General features: G+C 39.1%; 1 protein-coding gene across 1 annotated transcript in view; it reads left to right on the forward strand.

The window, feature by feature from the left end:
- The first annotated feature begins 1,377 nt into the window (after positions 1 to 1,377).
- Positions 1,378 to 21,947, forward strand: part of LOC122812281 (vomeronasal type-2 receptor 26-like) — a 79,199-nt gene continuing 58,629 nt past the window's right edge. Inside the window, exon 1 of the mRNA XM_044084829.1 lies at positions 1,378 to 1,528. Coding sequence (XP_043940764.1) covers positions 1,378 to 1,528 — 151 coding nt within the window. The remainder of the gene's footprint in view (positions 1,529 to 21,947) is intronic.

Genomic DNA, 21,947 nt, shown 5'->3' on the forward strand with positions numbered 1-21,947 from the left:
GTACAACACATATGTGATGCAGACAGCATGTACAACAGCATGTGTGATACAGCCAGCATGTACAACCCCATATGTGATGCAGACAGCATCTACAACAGTATACGTGATGCAGACAGCATGTACAACAGCATATGTGATGCAGACAGCATGTACAACAGCATGTGTGATACAGCCAGCATGTACAACAGCATATGTGATGCAGACAGCATGTACAACAGTATACGTGATGCAGACAGCCTGTACAACATCATATGTGATGCAGACAGCATGTACAACAGCATATGTGATGCAGGCAGCATGTACAACAGTATACATGATGCAGACAGCATGTACAACAGCATATGTGACGCAGACAGTGTGATACAGACAGCATGTACAGCAGTATATGTAATGCAGACAGCATGTACAGCAGTTTATGTGATGCAGACAGCATGTACAGCAGTAGACAGCATGTGCAGCAGTATATGTGATGCAAACAGCATGTACAGCAGTATATGTAATACAGCCAGCATGTTGAACAGCAAGTACAGCAGTATGTGTGATGCAGACAGCATGTACAGCAGTATATGTGATGTAGACAGCATGTATAGCAGTATATGTGATGCAGACAGCATGTACAGCAGTATATGTGACACAGACAGCATGTACAGCAGTATATGTGATGCAGACAGCATGTACAGCAGTATATGTGATGCAGACAGCATGTACAACAGCATATGTGATGCAGACAGCATGTGCAACAGCATATGTGATGCTGATGGCTACTCCACTCCTCCCCACCACCATTTCTGAACTCACCACTGGTGTGGTGCTGCCCTTTGGGATAGTACAAGGGGTATTAAGGCAAAAGGGAGCTATAGTAGCAGACCTGGAGAGGATATCACTTGGAAGAAGAACAAAAATTGTAATTAAAAATTGAAGACAAAAAGAAGAACAAAGCTAATAGCTCCTCATTTTGTTATTGGTTGTGGACTGTTTGTCATTAGACTGCACTTCCACAGTTAATGCATCATTTCTTCTTGGTTGTATTGAATGGCATGGTATAACACACCTCCAGCATTGAATCTTCTCTGGTATGAAAGCCCTATGTAAAAAGCTCTCTCTTCTTCTGGCGGTACCCTCTCTATGATTGTTCAGGTCAAAGGATGCTTTATAATCTGTCCTACCAAAGCCACATGATATGCTTTGTACTGTAAAAAGGGCAGAGTTCTGAAATCTGTTTTGTACTCATTAGCTATACAATCTGTTGCACAGGCACTGAAGTTCAGAGCAAACCAGAATCCTGAAAAAACTTTCTTCTGCCTAGCAGATGGGAATATTAGAAATAATTCAGTCTGTCATACAGTCAGCATCTGTAAACAGGTAAACTTAAGCAAGATGAGGGGACAATATGCTTTTCACTACACTGCTGCTTGCCACAACCTCTTCTCTTCTACAAAAAACTTTTCCTTGAACTACTCGGCTGTTACTTTCAGGAGAAATGTCACTTTTATATTGGCTCCTGTTATATTTAAGAAATGTGGAAGTAGTAAGTGTCCTGCATTCTGGCTAATCTTCCCTCACTATCTTCAAGCTTTCTGTGTATATTTTGTTGAGGAGGACTGAAGAGCAAATGTTTATGGAGGACAAAAACAAATCAGGTTCCTGATATACTCAGCTAGAAGCTGAGTCTCAATCCATGCAGGTCTCAAACATTACTTGCAACTGCAGGCCAGACACATTTAATGCATGACATCATACCTACATGTAATTATATGTTTCTCTATTTGACCTGATCTTTCTGGATGGCTTTTGCAAGTCTCAGTAGAAGATTCTTTTCCACTTCTTTAAAATACCCTCCTGTTACTGCAGTAATATATATATATATATATATATATATATATATATATATATAGAGAGAGAGAGAGAGAGAGAGAGAGAGAGAGAGCAACTGTAAAGTATGGATTAGGTTTCTGTCATTCTTGTTATCAGTCAGATGATGCCTTGGCAGATGGACTCATTTCCATTTTAGGGGTATTAAATTACTAAGCTCCACCATCTCAGGGGGATAGTTTGTGCTTTTCCACAAAACTCCAAAAAATTATCTTTGGCAAACTAAAAAGAGCAAGGTGGAGATTATTGGGGTGCACAGAAGAATAATTTTAATAAGGACTAACTCAATTCCAGGAAGGAAAAAGACCAAATGAAACAAATGGAAGTTAGCACACCCATCTGTCCAACAAAAATCATAAGGATATGCTCTATTTCATCCCTTTTGACACACTGATACCCTACAGTGAATTAATGGGGTCAAAGTCTAGTTGTGGCAAGATAAGCTAACTACTGGGGTGTAGTCAATAACCAAAAGGCACTAGACCCTACTGTCAACCCCTGAAGGGCTTAGAAGGATGACTATATACAGAAAAGAGATATTACCAACTGACACAACATTAGAGTTTTTGAGAGTAGAAGGCATTGCTGTGTGACTTATTGGTTGAGGTCATGCCAGTTAGAAATTTGTCAGGGGCTCAGACAGCTGAAAGAGGAGAATATCAGGATAGGAGTGATGCTAGTGAGGCACATTTATTAGGACAATATAGGACTGTGAGCTTGCTCCTGGTGATTGAGTGTAAGGAAGTTATAAAATTCAAGCCATTTAAGCTGTATGATTCCATTACAGTGAGAGTCCTACTGAAAGAGTTAGTTGAAGTTTGGAGATGCAGGATACTCTCTAATCACATTCCTGGTCATCACTTCCATGGCCTTGTAAATTTGGAGTATTTTTTTTTTCATCCTTTTAGGCCCTACTGTAGACAGAACTCCCAGCAACAACAAATGACATAGTGAGGCTTACTTCTCGGGTTACAAAAAGAAATTCAGGAAGTTTTACTTTTGAGAATTTTCAAAAATAAATTAATAAATAAATGCACTATTCAACCCCAGAACCAGATGGATGTAAGCCAAGATAAAAATATAATTCAGTCTAGCATATATTTATGCTTACCTACAAATATTCATAGAACCTAAGAATGCCTGCTGTAAAATCTGGATTCATGTGACTCGCCCAAGTCGTCTCAGTATAAGTTCACTATTACTGTTTTCTATGAACTTCTATGGAAATCTTTTTTTGCAGGTGGGGGGAAGACCATCTGCACCCCCTATGTGGGAGGGTGGCACTCCGCACCTCCTCTAACTTATACAAAACAACTGCAAGGTAACACAGCAGTGAAGAGAAAAGTAGACTCCACTGATGATGAAACAAGTATCAACAAATGTATTTCAATCTTTTCATGTTTGCTGAAACTACTGTTGGTAAACTACAACACTACCACAAAATCCTAAACTATTCATCTTTCTGCACATACTTGTATGTCTATCAGACTAAGTTTCCCAGTGGAGTAATCAGAAAAATGTATAGTCCCTCAGGGTGTCAATAACCAATGACATCCCCACTATTATCCCTAGAGGTAGAATTAATGGGTCTACATCACATAATCGAATCACGGAACATAGAATGCTCAAATGAGTGAATGTTCACATAATCGAATGCTGCATTGTGGGGCTGCACCCCTCACCCCCCGCTAAATATATATTCCTACTCCGGGGTCGCACTACAGTGAGGAAAGGGCAAAAATCCTGATCTTCACTGTAGTGTGAAATAAATCGAGGAACTTCAATTAAGTGAAAATTCACTCATTTGAGAGTTCGATGTTCCGCGATTGGAATTTATGATATAGACCCAAATTAATGACTGTTAGTACTAAACCTCAGTCAAAAGCAAAATGTTGTATTTATGGGATACCCACTTATGAGTTATGTGGCTCAATACTTTCACATTTAGAAACTATTCACATTGAACCAACTCAGTTTTGAGTAACAGGTAATTACCAAAGCCTGGGATGTGAATCTAGTAGAATGAGATGCATAAAGTGAGTTTTTACAAACTGGATAGGTGCACCGCTCATTTGCACCCTTACTGCACCAAAAACACCAGCAAGGAGTCCTGGAAGTGCTGTAGAGTCAAATCCACTGCTTGTCACCAGCGCACTTCTATGAATAGCTGCTTCTTTTTTAGACTAGGTTTCATATGCAGTTTAAACACAGGAATATTCCTCACCTTAAGGCAAATTAAGAATAGTACAGGTAGCATTGGTGTCAGGCAGAGTAAACACATCCACTAAAAGTCCACAGCTATTGCCATAAGGCCTAAAGTTCACACATCCCAACCATGTCAAAAGAGAAAGCACTGCATCTAAAACATATTGCATCCTTTCTAATAGAAAGCTGAACATTTGAAGGTAATCTCATGGGTACAACTTTCCCAACATTTGAAGATATACACAAGTGTATCAAGCACAAGAAGTCTGATGGTCATGAATACGCTTTCTTGAGGCAGCCAGAGACCTGTCACACATGCAGGAAATATTTCAACCACAGCTAACTGTCATGGCAGTCATGCATTTGGTAAATGCACCAGAGACTATGTTGATTTTAAATTGTAGTGTTAGGAATTGATATTTGACTGCTATGCAAGATCAGAGGAATCTACTGAATTGTCTAGCGAGTTTGATAAGGTAAAACAAATACTAGTGATTTACAATGGGTACACTCATTTCTCCATAAAAGGCATGGGAAAACTGACCAAAAGCACAGGAGGACTCTGAGATATTGAGGCCAGTTCCACTTGCTTATGAAGATGCTACAGCCACTGAAACAGCCATGACAGCCCCCACAAAAAATGGCCATTTCCCTTCAAGTATTCTATTTCTAGTCTTCTGGAGGAATATTAATAGATGTTCACTGAAGACTTTTCACCCCAGTCACAGTGGCAAGCAGGACATGAATCTGATCAATTCCACCCTGGCTGGCACCTCTCCTGACTAGATGATTGGTTCTACCACACACCTCATAATACTGTGACAAAGTCCAATATTCCAGGGATACAGCAGAGTGAAGGTGCTTCTCAGTCTTCCATGGGGATGTACAAGCCAAGCTATAGAAAGATAACTAGATAAGCTGATGATACTGTGATCCCTCCTCTGGGCCTACATGTAAAACAGGGACTCTTGTTACATTAGCTCCACAAAAGTTTTGTTGACACAAGTACAGAGCCTGACAGTTTTATCTATCGCAAAAAACACCCTACCTGACCTGTTGAGACTGTTAGAAAGGAATATATAGCAACATCTCACCCTCACAGTCAACATAAACTACTTTTAGGGAATTGGTCCAGAAAGATCATGCATGAGAGGCAATGCCTCCCCTGCATCAAGCAGAAGCATGAAGAAGACCCTATGAATGAAGTTCCGCATACCCAGGCCTCTGACTCACTTATAACTGAGCTAACACCAACTGTCTTGCACATAGGCTGCATACTCACCACAGAACTCCACATGAACTCACCAGACATGCTGAGCTAAATGCAAAATCAATAATGAGGGATAGTTTCTCACCCATATATCCACTCTCCATAATCAAGCAGGATAGTAAGAAATATCATGTTGATCAGGCATGCAAACAGTACCTATGACACATTCACCCAATGGGAGCAGGAGATGTGCCTTTTCCAGGCCTTGAATCCCATGAAAAAATTCAGCACCTGCTAGTTTGAAAGCATTCATACTTTTTACTAGCTGCAGACAAGAAAACACATGCTGAAGCTAGTTCAGGTAAAAATTAGACTCATATGACTGCCAAGGGATCTTTTATTAATCTCATGAAAACCTACCATTATTTATGAATAAAATCAAGGACTATCTAAAGGCAAAAGCATGCATGTAGCAATGCAAGTCTAACCAGATGCTCTGCTAGAGTGTTACCCCACTGTGTAAGTATAGTCTGAATCTTTTTGTGAACAGTGCAATTTGTTTTCATTTTTTTTCTGTAACTGCTATTACACTGACTACAATTCTCAGTTTTTATACAGATGCATATTTTAAAATTAAATTTTATATTGCATTGATATATGTGAAAGTTTGGGTATGTGTTACCTTGTACAAAATTTAACATGTAGAACTTTGTTCTAAACTGGGTGTTTTGGAAATATTGTAATTTGCAAAACACTATAGGCCATTTTGTGTTTAATCTGATTCTACATTCACAGCATCATATCACTGAAAATATGCATATTCATTCAATCAGCTATATAAGCAACATTGAATGTTCTTTCTAAAAAAATTATGTTTTCATTTTAATCAGCAATATAATCAAACTAAGATGTTCTTTTGCATTTAAAGACAACAAGTTGACTGCATTTTTGTGGCAGTGTAGCCTTTTGTTGACAAATGAACTCATGAACAGATAGCAGAGTCGGTACAGCTGTTTTAATATAAGCTGAATGAAATGTACCAACTTTGCCAGCACGTGATTGTAGTACAGTCATGATCGGGTGTATTCTTTTTTCTCTAGTATAGTTCGATCTAGGAGTAATATCTATACTTAGCAGGGAGGGTGAGGGGCTACAGTGGGGGCTTGCCCCTGCAAAAATCATTTGTGCTGTTTTCTTCTTTGATCATTTGTGGATCTAAATGTCTAATGTGCTCAATATTTGATGGGTTAGTTTTTCAGTGGAAGGTTATGCTTCTTTTTATGCATAAATACGTCAATTTGCCCTTGTCATAAAGAAGTTCTTTATCCTTTAAAACAACAGAAAATATAAATTCTTCAAAGAAATTGTTTTGGGCTTTGTTTTTGTCTACTGCAATGTAGTTATTGTTATGATACTTATTGAATCTGTCAACCTGAACACGGATCATAAGCATGTTATGACGCCATGGGTATTTTATCCCACCTGCTGCCACCAGTTTAAAGACAGAAGGCTGTTGTGATCATTACCACTGCTGCCAAATTACATGCACTGGATGTCTAGCCTAAAGAGTGGATGGTACATCTGCACTGCTTCCTTAGAAAACAACTAAACCTTGTCACACCCATATAAAGTTTTATGTTGACCATTCCCAGGGTATAATTACAATCACTGACTCCCAGAATCTTACACACCTCATTCCCATTCAAGTGTTTTCTACTGCTATGTTATCGATGATAATTGCAAATTGTTCTACTGCTACCAACCAGACCAGTCTGGTACACCAACAAGAAGCTACTTTGTGATAATAAACCTTCTGCTAAGTATCTTATTGCTGAGAAAATGAGACTGTGATATAAAAAGGCATACAAACAAATCCTAATACTAATAAATAGTAGACCAACCACAAGCTTTTTGAAAGTAAATTAATATAATATAATGCTTTGCTTACAAATAAAATGTTTTACTTGAAATAAATAAAATTAAACAATGTATAAAAGTTGATGTACTTCAGCACAAAGACATGGAAATGAATAGGTTTTACCAAAGATATAACTCGTATAAGAACTCAATAATAATAAAATAAAAATACTATATATAATATATAATATAATAATCATATACTAGCAGCATACTCGTTCCTGTCACTACAAAATTGCTAAAGATTTTGCTGACTTCTGTTTACTTCTTACTTGTAAGCTGAAGCAGCAGTAGCACAGTCTCACAGGCAACTAGTTTCAGGCATGCGCTTCTGTTTCAGAGCTGTAGTCCAATGAACACATTTCAAAACCTGGCCATAAACTTGTTGCTAATGGTTGACCTCTATCTGCTTGAAGACTGTTAGATTTTGTATTGTTTCCTGTTTCAAAAGCCACAGAGCTCCAGTGCAAAGGGTAGAGGTATTGTCCAGTAAAGAAATGCATTTTCTCCCCTAAAGATACATTTGATGGAATACCGAGTTTTATGCCCTTTAAATATGTGCAAAGCTAAGAAGCTAGTTTCACTTTTAAATAGCTCTACTGCATTCCTACAGAAAGCAAGTACATATTCTGCACATTTTTCATATTTTGCATTGTATACATTTTGCATGCTCCTACGTTTACTAAAAATAACCATTTTATATGAATAAAAGTTACATTTAACTCAGCGTAATACTGCTTTTTGCATTTCCCATTCTGACTACATATTTTCCTAAAAGTTCTAAGCATACAGCTTATCACATACATGCCCACTGTGAGTCCATGGTATGTTTACTAATTTTGACTTTCCCAGCTAAGACCACTGGACACGATTGTACCTTTTTAGCAGTGAATCACGTGTATCTCTCTAGTTAAGTGACTTGCTCAGAGTCGCATTAGGTAAATGAAGGTGGAAGGAATCAAACCCTGTATCCTGAGCACAGGAAGCAGCTCATTAAGAGCTCAATGTTTTACCCCTCTGGGCTAACATGGAATAGTCTATTGGCTATTTATTCCTACTGACAGTTGCTACACAAATAAAACTTCATTTCCAAAATAGTTTTGACAGTTTTTAGCAAATGTATTCATAAATATATCAGTTCACTCAGTCATCTCCTTCTCCAAACTTTGTGTACTATTTCCTATGTACCCATTTTTGTTAGGATGTTGCTATCATATTTACAATGTCTGAAGGTGTCACTTTTATGGATAACTGTATGTCTTTTACCTTTAATGTAAAAAAAAAGCATCAGAATGTTGATGATACAGTACAACATCCTTAATATCATGCATTTTTATGTTTTGTTTTTGTAGACACCAATATCCGTTTGCTCAAAAAGTTGTCCCCCTGGCTACAGAAAGGCTAATGAGAGAGGAAAGCCAATCTGCTGTTTTATATGTATTCCATGTTCAGAAGGAGAAATCTCTAACTATACAGGTAAATAGGGCTGTAGTCATTGCAGATCACAGCACAATGTTTTCACAATAAAATGCATCCTCAGTTTAAAGTGACAACAATTATTTAAAGAGCTGTCACAACAAAGTTTACAAAGTATGTAGTCAGGAATATCCAGTGATGAAATGATGGGTAGGTCACATAATACAGTTTCTGGAAATACAGCTATAGTATTAAAGTCTGATATCTGGGTTGACATGTCATTTTATGGCTCCATGACCACCACCACTGGTTACTCCAGTTAACTGGCTGTAAAATTAACTTGTCTTGTAAAAGACATAACTGGCTGTAAAATTAACTTGTCTTGTAAAAGACATACTTATCCCTGTTTATTCTGATGACTGAAGTTAGAATTTAGCATATACTAAAGTATTTACAAAAACATTTATTTATTTATGTATGTATTTATTTATTTATTTATTGCTTTTGTTGACTGGGAAAGTCCACTGGGCTGAAATGAGCCCATTTTCAGTGGATCCTCGGGGAGGGAAGCTCCATAACAGAAGTTTTGGTTTCAGTCAACAGCATATCTACAAAAAACTTCACAAAGTAAGCTTATCATTAAGTAATTGATTTGTATTTTTATTTGCATTTGTTTACCTGGAAAATCTGACTGGGCAAAACTCTTTTCAGCAAAGGCCCAGTGAGAAAAGCATAATAAGCTTATCTAAAATTACAGCTTTCACAAATAAATTAACAAAGCAGTAGGCAATTACATTTTGTAACATAGTAATAAGTATGATTGCTTTTCTAAGTGCTGAACTGCATAAATACATTATTTATAAAAATGGGAAGTATACAAGCAGGAACATAAAGAGTAAATTGAGATGTGATTGCGATGAAAAATGGAAATGATATCAAGGGATTTGAAATACATTTTCAGTATCAGAAAAGGAAGTGAGAACACAGGTAAAACTACATTGTGTTTTTGGAGGTGATTTAATTAGCTTGAGAAAAAGAAATGTTATACTATAATCCTTAGAGCTTAAATATGATAGTAAAGAAGTAGCATGGAGATAAGGTGGTATGTGAAGCCGAGGAGCAGAATAACTAAAATAGACAGACTGGGTAGTTCAGTATGCAGAAGTATGGTTAGAGGAGAATAAGGAGGGGTTGGTGGAGGCTGTGGAAGGCATAAGAGAACATGGTATTTAGCCTACATGTAGTAGATATCAAGGTAGAGAAGGCTAACAGGAGCAAATTCAAAGCTTAGCAAGTTAAAGAGAAAGTTTACCCTGGTGGGGATTAACAGGGATTTGCCCATTTGGTGAGAAGATGTGATTTTACTTGTGTTTTAAATGCGAAGAGGTTAACATTTCAGAAACAATAGTAGAAGAGTTCCAATGCTTGTCTACATGATGAGAGTAGAAAGCATTGCTATTTGCATTATTGCTTGAGGTTGTACTGGTTAGAAATGTGTCAGAGGATCAGACAGCACAGGGAGGAGAATACCAGGATAAGAGTGATGCTAGTGAGGAGCATTTATCAGGACAATATAAAAATATGAGCTTACTTCAGATGATTGAGTTTAAGGAAGTTAGGGAATTAAGTTTGTAACTTAAGCTGTTTGATTACATTACAGTGAAGGGTATGTGTGAAAGAGTTAAGTGGCAATTTGATGATTTTCTTGGATATATTTTCTAGCTTAGAGAGTTGGGTAGACTCAAGATCAGTGAGACTGAATGCTGCATATGCAGAAGGCTGCAGCTATACATGTTGCTTGTAGCAATTTGACACTGAGGCCTATTGGTGAGGTAAGAGATGGCACAAGAAAGAAAGGAGAGGGAATTCAAGTTGTGAGAGTTTTAGAAGGAGTTTGGCATGAAAAAAGTATGAAATGCTTTTGATAGGTCAAGGAACATTGTATATACTAGGCCAATGTTGTTATTTTTATGTGCTAGTATATAGTTTTAATAAAGGAGTGCAGTGTCTGTGCTGTGCAGATGATGACATTCATGATGGAATGGGGATAGAAGATGAATGGATTACAGATATTGAAATAGTTGGGAATGTATATATTTTTCAAGGATCTTAGAGAATGGGGAAATAATATGACATTGTGCAGTTATACAGAAGCTTCTGCATTGTAGATGGCTAGAATGTATATTCTGTCCAGCAGTGAGGGAAGTGTGATTCTTTTATAGATATTTGATTCTGTTGATGAAATTGATATTGGGTGTGCTATGGCATTGGCAGGTTATCTGAGGTATTCCAATGGTAGATTGTTAAGGACAAGAGTGCTGGGTGAGAGCTAGGACAGATATGTCCCTTTTCTAGAGGTTGGGAGGGTAACTGGGTGAAGCAGAGATTAAGTTTATATATCTGAGTTGTAGGGAAATGAATGCTAAGTGTAAGGATGTGGTTGGGAAAATAGTAAAATTACTGAAACTGGAGTTAAAACAACAGGCAGTAGTATTATCATTTGCATTACGCTACAGGTTAGGTTGGGATCATTTGCCTGTATTGGAGTTAGGCTAAGCCTTGCAAAATGTTTGGTGATTTCATGGGTACATATTTTCATGGCTTGAGAAGCCTTTTTTTGTCTAAAATGACTTGAACTTTGGTTGTCACAAGAATAATGACTAGATAAATGATCATTAAAGTTATGAGTACTGCAAGGATATACAAGTTGTTTATTGACATCTCTCCCCACCCACCATATCTGCAACAATAATCTAAACACACAAATCAATGGATAAGTTTGACACCAAACCTACTGTTGGACATATGTCCTATTGTTCAACAAATATTAATGTTCCATGTTGAAATACTATCATTGGTGGCCTGTTGCTATCAATGTAACCTGCATGCCGTTGTATCAGCCACTGTGGTTCTATATATGCCTGTGTTCTGTTTGCCATGGAACTGTTGCAAATCTGTTTTTTTGGGTTAATGGAAATATCTATGCATGCTGTTATAACTAATCCTGGATTGTGTTGACTATTACTAACCTAGATATTTTCTAAAACTGTAACACCATAGCACATTTGGGAAGGGCAGTCCCAGTGGACCCACCTCTCCCACCTCATCTGGCCATAGCACTGGGCCCCAGCACATCTGGGACCCACCCCAGAACTGCCTCATTTGCTGGTCCTGCACCACCTTCAGGTGGAACCCTATCAGGGGATGGGGCTCGTCCCCCTACGAGTGGTCACGGACAGGATACTGTCACCCAAAGCCAAGTCTGGGGTTTGGTGTGTAGCAAGCTCTGAAAGGAGTTTGGAGATCTGCTACACCAGCTTGAGGGCTGTGTAGTGCAATTAGAGGGTCAGCCTACCCCTCCTGCTCAGCCCCCAGCACACCCACCTTTGGGGCCGTGAAGGTGGAGTGGTGACTGCCCATGGGGGGGACCTCAGGCCCACTGTTTCCATTTGGCAGCTCATGGGTTTCTGATTTCCAAACACCCCTCCCCGTTCAAGGTGTTTACCCCCAACATGTGTCATATACTGCCCCTGTATGCTGTCTTGTCTGTCTTGTTTGTCTTGTCTTTCTTCCTACCCAACCTACCTCCCCAAATATACCCACTATCCCTCCCCACCATCCCACTCTCACCTTGAGAAAAAGGGCAATCTGTTCCCAAAAAAAAAATTCGCCCCATACATAGATGTCTATTTCGCACACGTTTCCACTGGACACATGTAATCTGGTATAAATGGCTTCACAACACATTATTGTTGTCCTCACCCCTCTCTCAGAGGTTTGAGTGTCCAAATATGCCTACAAACTCAGTATATATGCACAGCTATTGCTGTAGAAGAAATGGACAGCTATGGACCTTACCTACACCCATCCTGCACATCCCGACATACTTTCCCTATTGTCTTTCTGTCTGCAGGCCCCCTTTTCACCACATTCCTATCACCCCTTTTTTCTTTTCTTTTAAAGAAATTAGGATGGGGGTAAACAGGAGTAAGCACTTTTAAGCAGTAGTAAGCAGGATTAAGCCTGTTTGCACTGTGCTAAACAATGCCTACACAGATTAAGCACTTTTCAGACTAACTGTCAGTAAGCATATTTAACTGAAATCCAGCATTGCTTACCGATGCACAAACTTGCTTACAACTGCTTAAAAGTGCCTTAATCACTCTGTATCCAACAGCCCTTATTCTGCCCAGCAACAAAATAATCATCCCTTTCAAGACTTGAACCTGGGACTCGGCACACCATAGCCACAGCAATTTACCTCTAAGCCATCTGAGTTGTAGATATGTTTGATGTTTTCTCAAACATATCATGCAGCACAGTCATTCAACAGTAGAGAAAATGTATTTATATATGTATATGTATATGTGTGTGTGTGTGTGTATATATATATATATATATATATATATATATATATATATATATATATATATATATATACACACACACACACACACACACACACACATATATATATATATATATATGTGTGTGTGTGTGTGTGTGTGTGTGTGTGTGTGTGTGTGTGTGTGTGTGTGTGTGTGTGTATGTAGTGCATTCGGACATTGAATCAACACTCTAAACCTCTCACTGCAAATCATCTGAACAAAGGCACTGTAAATGGGGGTGAAGGGACCCAAAATAGGGACCTCTTGTAATTATTGCCCTTATCCCTTCCTCCACAGCTTAACTGTTCTGCCTTGCAACAAAATAACCAGCCCTTGCAAGTTCTGAATCCAGGAACCTGCACAACATAGCCACAAAAAGTTACTACTAAGGCATCTGAGCTGTAAGATGTTGGGATATATATATATATATATATGCATAAGAGTGATATATATATATATATATATGGAAGCACTAAACATTCTAATATACATATATATATATATATATATATATACACACATATACATATATATATATATATATATATATATATATATATATATATATAAATATATATATGCTTATATATATATATATATAGAGAGAGAGAGAGAGAGAGAGTATATATAGAGGGTGCACAGAATATCAAACAGCCATTATTCCTACAGTTGCCACATTTTCAAATGGACAGTGTCTGATTTTTTACTACAAATGAGAATTATTGCATGAAACATAAACCCACACACAATGCAAAGGACGTGACACTAAACAGTTTGCATACATATAAATGTTTGTGTACTATTTCAGTTGTTTATGCCATTTCTTATAGCATTTAGATGTTTCAAATACATAATAATTGACAAACGCAACTCTCAAAGAAAACATATGATACAGTAATCTGCAAAAATGACATACTTTGCTGTCTAGGCTAAAGCCTTCAATTAGTACAACAGTAGGGTTGCCACCTTTTCAAATGCCCAAAGTGGGACATTTTTGTAGAAACGTCAGATTTTGTAGGGCAAAACATACCAACAGCCAGTGCAAAAGACAGAACTTCACTTTTTTGCCTAAATAAAAGCTTATTCTTGTAGCATTTTTGTTGCTTATTCTGTTTTAGGTGTTTCAGATACAAAATGACTGTTTTATGCAACTATTAAAGAAAATATAGAAAATGTTTTAGTACAAAAATCTCAGGACATTTGCCATTTTTTCAATTTTTTTGCAGGACACAACTGCCTAAAGAGGGACTGGCCATCGCAAAGTGGGACAGGTGGTAACCCTATACAACAGTAAGAAACACACTTGCCTTGAAGACAAGAATCAATCAACACTTAATTACAGATGTAGTTCAACAGTCTCCAGTTACAGTCTGTAGTCATCCCCATAGGAGGAAATGTATCAATTGTCACAATGTAAATGTATCCATTACATAACAATCCTTAACTTAAAATGTCACTATCACACTGACAAACAGAACTGTGCGCAAGACAGTAAACTCTAGCCAACCACTGTCCCCATGGTGAACTATATGAAAATATACAGCCATATACATTTATGTTTCTTATTACTGATATTCCTCACGTGTGTTAACAGCCTAGGTTAAAAACATTTAATACCCTTCCCCCAGAAAATGTCTTACAAGGGCATATAACAGTGTTTTTTATACACTGACCTCCAGACTGTACAGGGTCACACATGTTTATTCCAGCTGTAGCCCTCATATACATGGACCCTATGCCACAACTTGTGTGGGAGTCCACAACGTCACTGGAATGATAGCAGGAATGTCAGTACTAAATAATGACAGACCATACCTATCAGTCTCTTACTGCATGACATCTGGACAAAGCCTGGTATATAAGTGGAGGACAGAGGCTGAAACACAGGGCCATATTTAAAATATTGCAGTTATACACTGTGAAGGTTGCTGGTGTTACAGGATTGGTTGCAACATACCCTTACTCAGGAATATGAAGTCAGAAATGCAAATGGGTGTTGTTATGTACTGACAGCAATTAACGGAGAGAATGTCCCTGATATGTCAGGGACAAGACCTGTGTGGGGAACAGACAAAACATAACAACCAATCCTCTTGTCATCATGTGGATAGCCCCACAGTTGAGAGCTATGCAGACAGACTGCATTCCAAGCAAAACTAGCATGTACACACAAACCCTGTAAAACTAACAGTATTCAATGCATATAACAGTAATAGTCGCACACTGTCCCTAGGTCTGGAACCTTATACAAACATGTAGTTGGCCTGTGTACACAGTTCTTGTTGTAAGAGGTATTCCTACCTTCTGTCTTTAACACTGCTGCTCCCACACATGAAGGATATCTTCCATACAGGTAAGGTAAAGGGACAATGCCCACATGATGTAGTTATTTATAGTAGTGGGTTGCTATGACATTCACTATTGGAAGAACTACACAGCTGCCTGCATGCAATTAACAATTTGGGAACAGCAACTGGTGCAGAGGCCATCACCTGAACATGAGCATCACCTACAAAAGCCATGTTTCAATCTGTTCAAACCAGCTCAATCCCAGTAGTGGATAGAGAGAGACAGACAGACAGACACAAAAAAATTAGAAACCACATAAACAAAACCTAAACAAATAAATAAATAAGAAACAAGAACACAACTTGTACACAGAAGGAACCTGAAGATAAACCAGGTATGTAAAACATGTAAGCATGTAATTAAATGTAGTACTTGGTCTGTAATAATCGGATAGATGAATATGCAAGATGTATATGTGCTATCAATACTTGCTTTAATGATGTCCTGCTGACCAAATGCTATGGACATAACATTGGGCTCTATCTGCTGTGGGCCTTACCTGTTAACTGTACAGATCTTCACAGAATGTCAAGATTTAGCCATCATAGTGTTTGTTCTGTTCCTCCAAACATCTATATTAGTCTGGCAAAAAGCTGGAGATGGAAGTAATGAATTAATGACAGAAACATGAGTTCCAGACCCACCACCTTCAGAACAGTCATGGTAATGTGAAATGTATCATGCTACAAATTCCATAGGTTTGTAATAGGCATATCTACGATCTGTCCCTACATATCTCACCCATAATGTTAGGAATAGGATACAATAGCAGAGTGGGGGGTGTAGAAGCATAGATGTCATGGAGTGCGTGAAGTCTGAAAGTCTGATGTGTGCCCTTACTACCTCTGCCTGCAAACCCAGTAATGGGTGGCTACAAGCCTGCTCGTAAACCATAATGTGAAGGGGAACTGCCCAGATACATGAGCCCTGCATCTGGGTAACCTGGGTGAATCTGCACAGCTGAGTGATAGGGCCACAGCAGGATATGGCCATTCTGTTAAGTCGATATATGTCCAAGAAGGGGATCCTCAGCCACCATAGTACCAAGGTGCTGAACCATTTATACAGACCCATCAGCAAGTGTCTGCAGCTACCCCTTCGGAATGGCATGAGTGTGCAAGAATTTGTAGGCTGCAGAACACAATACTGGACATAGCTTCATTCATATTGTATTTCCCTGGAAATAACTGTGAGCAAATAATTATATCTGTCAGTAGCTGATGACATAATACATTACTGTGTAAGACAGTACATATGTCTGAATATCTCTGCTAACACCAACCATGTAACACAAGCAGCACTGACAGCAATAGTTACAGTATCCCACTATCTGTCACCCATTGTGACTCCATATTGTCAACCTATCTACAGATATCCTGCAGAACAGGTTGCTAGCTGTAGATGTAGAACACCAAACCCAGGAATGGAGTACAACCTACCTGGAATGGATTCACGCACTCAATACAGGTCATACTGGGCATGGTCCTACACTTAGAAAAATGAATCCCATGCCTGACAACACAGTGGACTATACATATCTGTCATTCTCAGATGTCTGTGCATACACACCAAATTGTACACCATTCATGCTACACACACATTGGATAGAAATACACACACATATCCAAGGCCACCACACTATAAAATGTCAAACATACACAGACAGAGATGTGGGGAAGAGATGTGATGCTGTAAGAGCTGGATAGGTTGGATCATAGCTGAGGAGACTAACACACTCCAGGAAAGGAAAGCTCACATATGGCAACAACTAGAGTGTCTGTCAAACAGCCATGCCTGTGCCACTGCTAGGCCAGTTAATGGGATGCTGTCCATATCCATAAGTTACCTGTGAATATGAGTATTATACATGTTTGTATTGTAAGTCTAGGCTACCTATATAGAGCATGAGCATAGTAAAGCACTGTTGCAGATGTGTGTGTTAAACTGCATGTGATATATTTAATGGCATTCAACTGTACAGTGTTCTGCTGAACAATGTTCACAGTTGTGACATATATCTGTAGTCATTTACACATATACTTGTGTTATGGCAGCTATATTAATACTGTATCAAAATTGACTTCCCTGTTTTGTCACCCAGTGATGTGGACCAATGACCAGAAGTCTTGGTATAACAAGTTGAGATGTATGATTGAGTTGCAAGACTGTAAATACAGTGTGCCATAATGACATGGAACACAAATGTATACCAGGTATCCCCTGAGCATGTGTATGTATGCGTAATTCAGCTGAAAGGCACAGAAGTAATAACATGGGTCAAAAACAGTCTGGAAAATAGGATGTGCATGTTGCACATGTGTGTAATATCTCTGTCTCTGCATACAACAAAAGAAAATGTGTACTGCTTCTGATTGTTGCATTGCCATGACACTGATATGGGTACTACAGTAGGCAGGCTTATCACGTAGTAATCAGAGAAGTGTACAACTGTGTTATGACCCACTGTCCATGCCTACCACTAACAGCTATATCAACCCCCATATACACTGGATATTAACGTGTACACACCTCTGTTGGAATGCCAGGTCGGTGTGCTGTATGCCAATAAGACCACAGAAAGTCATGTCAAAATGTTTTTCACCTCAAATGTGACCCATAACCTGTACAATTCTATTGAAAAATAAACAAAGCTGTTTCATGGAAGGTGAGCAACCATTGCCTTGTAAAGATGTGATATGATGTTAGACAAGACAAATGGATGCGGTAGTGACCTCTGCAGGACTTTACACAACATATCAGTCTAAGGGTGTGCACACACATTAAACTGGCTTACTGTACTGAATATTAATTCCCATATGTTTTCACAGGGCAAGTTGTTATATTCCCTATTGAACTGAGCAGGCTATAGGACACATCACAGGTGGGGATTGTGTTGACATGTGCTTTTGTGGGGTCATGTTCCAATTGCACAAGTACCATGCATTGTAACAGGGTGTGTACAAGTTATATCCACTGTGGTTATATGGAATCAGCAGTACCTGACCTGTACAACCATCCTCCACCAATGATGGAGTAATCCCCCTTGGTGGACAGCAGCAAGACACAAAGCACATAATAGGTTGCTATAGTGGCTGTACAGGGACATATAGGTGCAGACCAAAACTTGGAAGCAAGTGCAACTCTATCTGAGCAAGTATGTAGGTTCATAAATGATGTCCTGTAAGGCTGACTATGACTAGACATCAGACTTATCCAAACCACCAAGGCCAATTGCAACCATGTCTCCACATATGTAAGCAGTCTCAGAGCCTGTAACACAAGTCAACCTGTACTGTGGGTAAAGCCCACCTCATACACACATGCCATGGATACAGGCCACCTGCATCAGACAGGATAGGCGGGAACGGTGGCACCCTGTCCACAACATTAGTACAGGGGGATATGCACATCAACAACACTCCTGCTCACATCAATGGTGAGCATGGACATAATGCTGACTGATGGCAACAACAGCAAGTCTCCATGGGGCATGAGAATATCACAGTTTGCTTGCTACATGAACATAGGCATGTGCTCACAGTTCCATCACTCAATACAGTCAAACACAGACATGCTACCATCCACACAGCATCCACATGAAAGATGGCCACTGTCATCCCTCTACACAGAAACAAATGTTGAAAAGTGGATTATGCCATTAAGTGTCCAACACTGGGGGAACTGGACAGGTCAGGGACAGGAGTGTAATGCAAGATGTCAAATCCATGATAGATTACAGTGTTATGGTATTGTCATGATTATTTTCAAGTAATATCCACTGTTGATGTGCATGTGGACAACTGTATGAGGTCCTGTGACCTTTTTTCCTGTTTATGTCTTCCAGGTACAATGCCCTAGCAATGTTTGCTAGCATTTACGAACCTTGAAAATGACACAGTCATCCAATTCCTCATAATGCATCATGGCATATTATTTAGCCGCATGGCTCAGGATCTGCAGGAGAGGACCACCCTGTGGAATGAGCTCATACACAGGGTAAACGATGTTGGCCTGCACAACTGAAATTATGAGCATGTGCAGCATTGGTGCACAGATCTGATCCGCCATGCCCATCAGCATGAAGCTGCAGTTAGGAGTGACAAGCTAGCCACAGGTGGGCATCATGGCATCCAGCCCCCACTGACACATGTAAGGGCAGCTATCCACCAGACAAGCCAGAAGGCTGAAGATAGCATTGTAGAGGTAGGTGCCACCCACACAATGGACGAGGAGCATGCAGGTAAGGCCCCAGGGCACATTACTAGACCACTGTTGCTTATCCATTTTCATCTGTAAAGTATCTACATATATATGTAAGATAAGATAGTCTATTGCTGCAGTGTAGTAATGAACAGATGTGTATAATCTCTAGTATTGTGCGTTTGTACTGTCAATGTGCTGAAATGCTCCTCCCACCATGTACCAATGCCACAGGTGTGGCTACTGACATTACTTCTCTCACACAACTATTTAGGTTCCTCTGTTATACAACTGGGGCAGCAGCCCATAGCTGGTGAGTATGGAGTTCTTTTGTTCAGGTTTGCCAATACACCGGCCATGTTATGGCCATGCTATTTGCCATGCACACATTTAACACACCTACCCATAATGCATGCTGTACATGTTCACTTATTTTATTTTATTTTTTATTTATTTTACATTTGTTGAGCGGGATAGTCCAACTGGATGCATGTCCATTTTCAGTGGAGGCCCGGGCAGAAAAGCTCCAAGGGTAAGCAGATACAGCATTACATAATACCAGCATTACATATTACAAACAGACTATTTACAGTGATTACATAAGTAAGCAAGTTAAACAAGTTCCACAGGTTACAGTTAATCCTGAGCACAAGTCAGGATTAAATTAAATTACACAGTAAACTGGTTAACAGATTTTTACACATTCTAGAGAAGTTAGCCAGGCTTGATACATTGACATAGCCAGTTAAGTGACAAATGTTGTTTGAGTCTAGTTTTAAATTGACCTAAGGTGGAAAGTAAGGTAATATCAGCTGGAAAGAGAGTTCCAGGTTCTACTTACAGAGTTTGCAAAGAGAGAATCACCAGCTGTGTTATTAATTTTGCTAGACTGAATTAGTAGTTTGTTAGAGGATCGAAGTGGTCTAGGATTGTTATAGGGGGTGATAATATTTTTAAGTGCAGGAGTATTGTCCGGATTATAGAGGATTTTATAGGCCATAATCAGTTGGTTATACTGGATTAGGCTGGGTAGTTCAAGCCACCCAAGCTAATTTAGATTGATGCAATGATGGCCCTAAAAGGCAGCCCAGTGCAAACCCTGGCAATGTGGTTGTAGCAAATTGAGAGTTTGTTAAGGACAGTCTTGTTTAAATTTATAGAGGGGATGCATACAGAAGGGTTGAAAGGTGAGAGCGAGCTATGGCAATTTTAGGGGAGGCGAGGCTATGGCAATTTTAGCTGGAGGGGTTAGGAAGGCTTTTATTCTGTAAAGTGACCCTAGTTTTTTATTGATGGTTTTGAAAGTTTGGTTAACATGTAGGTCAAATTTTAGATTATTGTCTATGATGACACCTAATAGTTTTGTAGATGGGTCAGGGGAGATTATTGTGCCATCATTTGATTTTATGGTAAAGGTGAAAGCAGTAGACCTATGTGTTGGTGAAAATAACAGCATTTTAGTTTTTTGGGGATTTAGGATCAGACGATGTTCAGAAAGCCAGTTTTCTACTGTATTAAAGGTAGTCTGGGTAGATGACCATAACTCTACTGGAGATGTGGCTGAGCAAATCTGAGTAGAGTCATCAGCATATTGGATACAGCTGACTTTTGGGATGACAGTATAAAGGTCATTAATGAAGATGGAGAACAGCAAGGGCCCTAGTATAGAGCCTTGTGGTACTCCAAGGGTGTTAGGTAGAAGATTAGAGAGGTTGTTCTGCCAGGGGACAGCCTGTTGTTGACCATTCAGGTAGGATTGAAACCACTGGAGGGCTCCAGTATCTAGACAGAATGTTTGCAGGGTGTGGATTAAAAGTTGGTGATCAACCATATTGAATGCCTTGGAAAGATCCAAAAGAGGAGCTGAGGATATATAATTTATTATTATGGTTTATTATGGTTTTAGTAAAGGCTAGGAGCTGAAAGGGTGGTGTGATGAGGAGCGGGAAGCCATGCTGAGTGTCTGCCATAAGGCAGTTCTGGATTAGGTGGTGCATGAGTTGTCTATGAATACATTTTTCCATAATCTTTGCAAGTGGAGAGAGTATAGCTATTGGTCTATAATTGGAGAATTCAGTAGAGCTGCCTCCTTTGTGAAGTGAGATTACATAGGATATTTTCCAGATGGTGGGAATTTTAGCTTCTACTATGGTTCAATTGATTAGTATTGAGATGGGGTAAGCAATAGCATCAGCTGATTTTTGTAGGTATTCGGCAGGGAGTTGATCAGCAGAAAGTGTAGTGGGTTTTAATTTTTTGATCAAGGTAATTATTGTTGGTGTTAACTGCACTGCATCACAGTGGTCACCATGGTGGCATATCTGAAGGGTATATAAGAGTCCTGCAGTATACCTAACAACCTGGCAGTGCAAGATGTATGGACAGAGATA

The sequence above is a fragment of the Protopterus annectens genome, chromosome 1.part0 (assembly GCF_019279795.1).
Source record: "Protopterus annectens isolate FY-2018-M chromosome 1.part0, PAN1.0, whole genome shotgun sequence".
Classification (NCBI taxonomy): domain Eukaryota; kingdom Metazoa; phylum Chordata; order Ceratodontiformes; family Protopteridae; genus Protopterus; species Protopterus annectens.